The sequence below is a fragment of the Solanum tuberosum genome, unplaced genomic scaffold (genome assembly GCF_000226075.1).
Source record: "Solanum tuberosum cultivar DM 1-3 516 R44 unplaced genomic scaffold, SolTub_3.0 scf00177, whole genome shotgun sequence".
In the NCBI taxonomy this organism is placed as follows: Eukaryota; Viridiplantae; Streptophyta; class Magnoliopsida; order Solanales; family Solanaceae; genus Solanum; species Solanum tuberosum.
The window spans coordinates 1160927-1168692 of NW_006239101.1; the positions used below are offsets into that span (position 1 = coordinate 1160927).

At 29.3% G+C, this 7766-nt stretch overlaps 1 protein-coding gene across 1 annotated transcript; it reads left to right on the forward strand.

Annotated features, from left to right (window-relative positions):
- Positions 1-1209: 1209 nt before the first annotated feature.
- Positions 1210-5281, forward strand: LOC102586403 (feruloyl CoA ortho-hydroxylase 1-like). Its single transcript, XM_006354336.2, has 4 exons — positions 1210-1553; positions 2005-2252; positions 3407-3770; positions 4549-5281. The coding sequence occupies exons 1-4, from the start codon at positions 1263-1265 to the stop codon at positions 4792-4794; spliced, it is 1149 nt and encodes a 382-aa protein (XP_006354398.1). The 5' UTR covers positions 1210-1262; the 3' UTR covers positions 4795-5281.
- Positions 5282-7766: the final 2485 nt, after the last annotated feature.

Consider the following 7766-nt stretch of genomic DNA (forward strand, 5'->3'; position numbering starts at 1 on the left):
AGACCAAAACCAAAAAAAAAACCCCCCCCCCCCCCCCCCCCCCCGCGCGCTTAAAAACCCCCCAACTCCCCACATAAACCAACTCATTGTTTTTGGTTGGCCATGAAAGGAGGAGGGGTTGTTTTGCATATTGTATGATATATACTACTAAAAATAATGCAAAAATCGATAAAAAAAATATCAGTCCAAAAAATTGAGAAAAATCTACTCAATTCATCAATTTTTATTTTCAAAAAATAATGTCTAATAAAAAAATTGATGGACTTTTAAGAAAACAACGAACGTTAGCCATTACCAAAAAAAGTAAAAAAAATCAACTCTCCACTCCAACCTCCCTAGATAAACCAACTCCTGGTTTTTGGTGGGGTTTTTTGTAGGTCCTATGACTCTCTCTATATATATAGCGAATTTATTAAAATCTTCTTCAGAAACTAAAATTAAATTGTTCAATAGGATAGAAATAGATTTAATTTTTGGGTGTTAAATATAGACGATTGAATCCTTTTAACATAAGGAATTTTTTTTGTGTGGTTGCAAAGGAGTTTATTTAAATAGTATTGTGTTATGTCACATGTTCAAATACCAAATATGACATTTTAAATATTTATTTGAAGTTTCCTTGCATAAAGTTGTATCTAACAATGAAATTTCTGCGAAGACAAAAATTGTTAGTTGATTTTTTTAAATTTGTCCAAGTCATGAATAAAATTATTCGATATTTATATTGGATGAAATTGATATATACCTAGTGAAACTATTCGAAGTGTATACAAATTGACTCAGACATACTATCATAATTTTTATTTTTTTTTGGTTTTCCATCATGATATTTGGAGTCCAAATTGCAGGAGCCCCAATTAAATATGAATCGTGCATTGCTTGGCTCATTCGAGGGTGACACTCTTATTACAAGATTTTCTCCATAATCAGTGCTCGAACCTAAGATCTCTGATTAAGGCCGAAACAATCTATATAATCTATTATCACCAATGGGGTCAACACTTCTACATAAATGTCAAACGGTTTTTTTCACTTTAACAAATCAAAAACCACCACTTGGAATTCAAGATTACTATTTTTTTCTTTTAAAAAAGAAGAAAAAAAACCAAAGCTGGTTTTGGAAACTAGATCCTATTTGTTTCTTGATATTTTTTTTTCTCTATATAAGTACTTCACTTATTTTCTTAATTCCCACCATCTCCTTTTCAATATACATACCAATTCCTCTATATATTTCTCTTCTTTTCAATTGGTTTTTAAAAATGTCTCCAGCATTGGCAAAATCTAGTGAAAAATTGAAGAATGAAATTGAAGATAATTATCATAAAGGAGTAAAGTATTTGCATGAAAGTGGAATTCAAAAAGTTCCAAAGAAATACATTTTTCCTATTTCAGAAAGACCAAATTCTTATACTATAAATGGAAATCCACAAGTTACTAGCAAACACAATCTTAAGTTGCCTATCATAGATTTTGCTCAACTCTATGGTCCTAATAGAGCTCAAGTTCTTGATTCACTATCCTATGCTTGTGAAAACTATGGATTTTTTCAGGTAAAATAAGATTCCTTTGAATGGAACTTTGTATTCCATCTGTCTCGTGACATACTTTCTTTTTTAGTCAGTCCTATAAACACCATCATCTCTTTATATATATATAGAGAGAGAAGTATATTAACTTTAAACTTCATATATCATACATTCTTAATGATATAATTTTATGGTCACAAAAATGTCTATGGAATTTCTGATGGTAAGTCAATTTTTGACAGTACCATCAGAAATTGATATTCTTTAGCAGTGACGTGACTTGTTTTAGACCACAAATTTTAGTCAAATCAAAATATTATCACATCAATTGAAACATAATGAGTATATCATTTTAAGAGGTCCTAAATGACTATGATTTGACCCTATACTTAATTAGTTGTATCTACCTTATTTTTAATGGTTATTAATGGTTATAAGTAATTAAAACAGTTGTGATTTTAATGTTGTCATGCAGTTGATAAACCATGGAATTCCAGAAGAGGTAATAAAAAGTATGGTGGATGTTGGAGGAAGGTTTTTTGATCTTCCATTAGTAGAAAGGGAAAAGTACATGACAACAGACATGACAACACCTGTTCGATATGGGACAAGTTTTAATCAAACAAAAGATGGTGTCTTTTGTTGGAGGGACTTTCTCAAGTTGGTTTGTGACCCTCTTCCTCAAGTCCTTCCTCATTGGCCTTCTTCTCCCTCTGATTTTAGGTAAGATCAAAAGTTTTTTTTAGTTTATGCTATTAGGGTCGTTTGGTCGGGAACAAGTTATTCCAGGATAACTTATCTCACTATGTATATATATAAGATAACTTATCATATCACTATGGTATACATGTTGTGATAAGTTATTCCGAACATGGCAACCAAACAAGACACCAAAATTTTATCCTTGAACTATTTTTTTTATCCCAAAACTATTTATTTTTATCCCTCACACGAAACGACCCCTTAATGTATATAAATTGAGCTCGAGTTTTGGAGCAATTGTAAAATATAATCTTCATTTGATTTATAAATCGCAAGTTTGAGTAATAGAATCAGTCATTGAAACTTGCGTCAAGATAAATTGTCTACATATAACATGTCCCTCTAGCTAGGGTATAACCCTATGTAACTGTAGGGAAACTTCGTGCATCGAATTGTCTCTTTTTGTTTGAAATAAATTAAGTTGGAGTCTTGGAGTAACGATAAATTTGTCTTCATGTGATCTATAGGTCACGATGTTAAGTTGTAGAATCATCTTTTCACACTTACATCAAAATAGGTCTCATATATATATATACACCCTCTAGGGAGTGGCCCTTCCTCAAACTCGATGTAACTTACAATACTTTGTTCACCAGACTGTCTTCTAAACATATAAATTATACTCTCCCTATCAATTCTTCCATTATATATTCTTCTTGCATGGTTATCACTATAAGCAAAGGGCTACAATCCCTAGTCTTAACAACAAACCATGTACTAGATAATTTGCTCATGATGTGATTGTATTATATTATATTGTAAGGGTCATAATCATTATACTCTCTGTTTTAATCTATTAGTATTTTTTTTTCCTTTTTAGTCCATTTAAAAAGAATGATTTGTTTTTTCGATTATTTTTTAGTTTCAATTTTATACATGATATAATTAATACCATAAGATTAAAAGATATTTTGATACAGTCTACATGGTGTATCTTTTAGTTTAAACCACATAATTCAAAAATATTTTTTATTTTCTTAAACTCTGAATCGCGTCAAAACCAGACAACTAATCGGTTATTTGGCCTGATCGAGCAACCAAATTAAAATGAAGAGAGTATAACTAAACAAGATTATATAATTCTTTTTTAACATTTTGTATTGAATTTTAAACAGGGAAATGGCAGTCACATACTCAAAAGAGACCAAAATCTTATTTATAAAGTTAGTGGAAGCCATCCTAGAAAGCCTTGGAATTAATGTTGCAACAAAAAACAAGACACAACAAAATGATGATGATGATGATGATGAAATGTTAAAAGAATTTGAAGATGGAAGCCAGCTAATGGCTGTTAATTTTTATCCACCTTGTCCTAATCCTGATTTGACACTTGGAATGCCACCTCATTCTGATTATGGATTTCTAACTCTTCTACTACAAGATGAAGTTGAAGGTTTACAAGTGAAGTGCAATGATGATTGGGTCACTATTCAACCTATCCCTAATGCTTTTGTGGTCAATGTTGGTGACCACCTCGAGGTAAGAGATAATTTTCGAGTTTAAATTTTATATACTGACCTGACCTGACGTACACTAAAAAGTCTTATAATTACAATTTGATCGCTTGATAGAGAGATTTAAGATTTAAATTATATAAATTATGTCTTTAAGTAGCTAGGTTTTTGTTGCTGTTAGACCACCTTGAGGTACGAGATATTTCGATGTTTAACTTCTATATACTGATAACATGTGAAAATTTATAAATTATCATACTGCTCAACAAATAACTACAGTTTGTAAATACATAAGCGGATTTAGAATTTAAATCTCATAAGTTTATCGTTTAAGTTCTTAATGTTGAACAAATCTGACGTTTGATATTATGGGTTCAAGATTACAAAAATGCCTCCATAATTCTTTGATAACTTTTTGATTTCAATATTCCACGTGATAAATTTAAGATTAATTCAAAATCTTCGTAATTACTTCCCTAGACATATTCCTACTTCAATAAACAAATTTCATTATGTCAACCTAAAGAAGAAATCATAATTAAGAATATTTTAATAAAACTCCTATTAATTTTTAGGAGTAAGTGAATCCCATAATTCATGTGCTCAAGCCTAAACCATCAATTATTTTAGACGGGGAAGAATCTTTTCTTCAATTTCATTGTCAGTCAAATCAAGACACATAAAATGAAACAAATGGAGTACTATTACAAACCCTAAACTATTAACTCAAACACATTTTTTTTAACTTTAATTTTCATTTGAAGTTCCAATTTAATGATTTTTTAAATTTTATTTTCTTGCAGATATTTAGCAATGGGAAGTACAAAAGTGTGTTACATAGAGTTCTTGTGAACTCTTTAAAGTCAAGAATTTCAGTGGCTTCTTTGCATAGTCTTCCATTCAATAGCATAATAAAGCCATCACCTAAATTAATTAGTGAAGCAAATCCAAGTCTTTACAAAGACACAAATTTTGCTGCATTTCTTGAGTACTTAAAATCTTGTGATTCCACTAACAAAAGTTTCCTTGAGACAAGAAAGTTAACATGAAAAAAAATAAAATCAAACGCTGCTAGACAAGTTCGATTTTATCCGAATCTTCATAGAAAAAGAAGAAGTGATTCACCAGTCACTACATTCATACTAAATTCCATCAACTCATTAACCATGATGGTTGCTCGCTCTTGGATGATCAATGATTAACCGACCACCAGATCGATAAAGAGTCTCTCTAAAATCTGCTCTTTGATCAGATTTTTTTTTCCGACAGTTGACCTTTCAACGGAAGGTTACGACAAGACAAACTATTTATCATAAGGATAGGTGTCAAATGAAAGCGCAATGAAAGAACTAGAAGAATTTGGATAAGTTTTGTGTATTTTGACTTTTTCATTATTAGTACTATTTTTTTTTGATCGGTTAGATCAATTATTATTAGAAATTATTGGTTTGGTATAAAGTCACATCAAGTTACTGACATATTTGTACTGAGAATATTATAAACGTGTATACAATAGCTCTAGCTTCTTCCAAATTATATTTTATTTACAAGGAATCTTCCCTCTTCATTAATTTCCTTTGTAATTGGTGCATGCTATTTTTATTAGTTTTTTTTTTTAAATAAGGAAAGATTGATTATTTATTTCTTCATATTCATGTATTTTGAAATTTATTAACCAAATATTTATAATTCGAGAATCCTAAAATAAAGCACTTTCCCTTAATTGGTCTTATTTATCGGCGCACGTTTTGATATTAATATAAATTAGAGTTGTATTTGAATTTTTATGAGTGAGTTGTAAAGAAAATTATAAAAATAAATTTTATAGAGTTTATTTTCCGAAATTAATCAATTTGAAAGTTGAATTTTTCACTTTAAGTCGAGGGTGTATCAGAAATAGCCTCTCTACCTTCACAAGGTGGGGATGGGGGGTTAAGATTGCGTACACACTATCTTCTCTGTACCAAACTTGTGAGATTACACTAGGTTTGTTATTGTTTAATTTGAAGTTGAATTTTAAAAAAATAATAACAATTCTATGTTCAAGCAGTTTTTCAAAGGGAAAAAAAGGGAAAAATTTCAAGCGAAACGGGCACAAGTGTTTGGCCATATATTATAAAATTGGAACTTGAAAACTAGAGTTTTTGATACATTTAATTTGGAAAATATTTCAGAACAATTTTTGGGAACTTGAAAATGTTTGAATGTCAAATATTCAAATTTTGATTAAATTTCATATTTATTTTTTTTGGTTTTCCACCCGGTGTTCGATACTCACATTGAAGCCCGACTAAATTCGGATTCGTGCCGGAAAGTCCCATATTGGGGTCTGGGGATAAAGCGCTCCCTAACAAATCAAATTTCATAATCAAACACATATTTGAAGATACATTTAGGAAAACGATTTTCAAAATTTATGGCAAAATGCTAGATTGTGATTGATCCTGAATACAATTTGAAGTTGTTTTTGACTTTTTGTGGGTAAAATGGAGTGAACAAAGTGAAAATATCTCACATTCTTTAAATTCTTGAAAATTCTAAATATAATTCTAACGTGTTTTCTGGTGTTTAACTCTGGAAAAAGTAAAAAAAAATCATAGTAAAAAGTGTAAAACCCTTCACTTTTTAAGTTTTCAGTGGTTGTTGAAGAGGATTTTGTCATTTTACTATTGGAGTCACATTTCAACTGAATTGGCCACGACAAAGTGACGTGGAATATTAAAAAATATTTTAAATTTCCTTGTTCTTTGTTATTTATACGTTTAATATGAAATATTTTTAATTTTCAAATATTATTTTTCACATTAAAAGATAAAAGCTATTTTTCTAGAAAAAATTCACAATGAAACATGACCTACGGCTCAAGCTCTACGTCAATTTTGGATACTTTAAAATAATATTTTGTCCTTATATATGTTCACAAAGCAAAAGAATGATCATGAAGCTTTGAATAGAATTCTCCATTTAAACCCAATAAAAACATTATAAATTACAATAGTGGTTATATATATATATATATTTATTTTTTGGTATAAGCCATCACACTTTTTCATATTTTGAAAATCATGTTTAGATATTTAGTTGGATCAAAATGAATATATTTGAAAGCCATCACACATGTTCATTGTATGTTGTATCATTTGGAGATAGTGTGCACACTAACAAAAGTGGACAAAATATTCACAATAACATGTATCTTCAAACAAAGTTTAATGAAATTAATATACACTATCACGCCATCTAAAATACTGATAAACACATAATTTTAACAAGAAGGTTAGATATTAATTATATATATACACACATTAAAAAAGAGTAATTTTATATATGCGATGTAATTTTTTGAATCGTCCAATTGGGAACTTTTATGGTTTAGTATTGAATTGACATGTGGCTAATAAACTGATTAATTATGTAATTAATTAGGATTGAGTTAACCCACGTGTGACGTTCATTTCACTTGGTTAGTGTGAATATAAGAACACGACCAAGTACTTCCCCTTATTTTTTCCTCGTCAAACATTTTTTATTTATTTATTTATTCTTAATCAGAAGTATCACGTTCAATTCTTAAAAATAAAGAATTTTTAAATATTGAGTGTTTTATCTCCCATAGCTCTCTTCTCGAGTTCAATTTAATATTTAAAGTTTATAAATCCTACATCAATCTTGAGGGGTCATTTGATAGTTGGATAGGTAGATAGGACGTACGTTTTTCATGTATGATATTAATACGATGTTTGGTTTTTACAATTTAGAACCTGCATACTAATATATGTATAAGTTATGAGGGAATTTATGTATTGTTTTATGCAGGATATTTGATATATAATGAAATAACTAATATTAATACATGTATAACTAATACATGAACAATTAATCTCTGCATAAGATAATAAATAGATTGATCATAATGAATTATTTTACTATATTTCTAATATTTGCATAACTCTAACCATCTACCAAATACTTAATTAGTTAATATACAATACAACTGGATTAACAATCTAATATTAGTGTA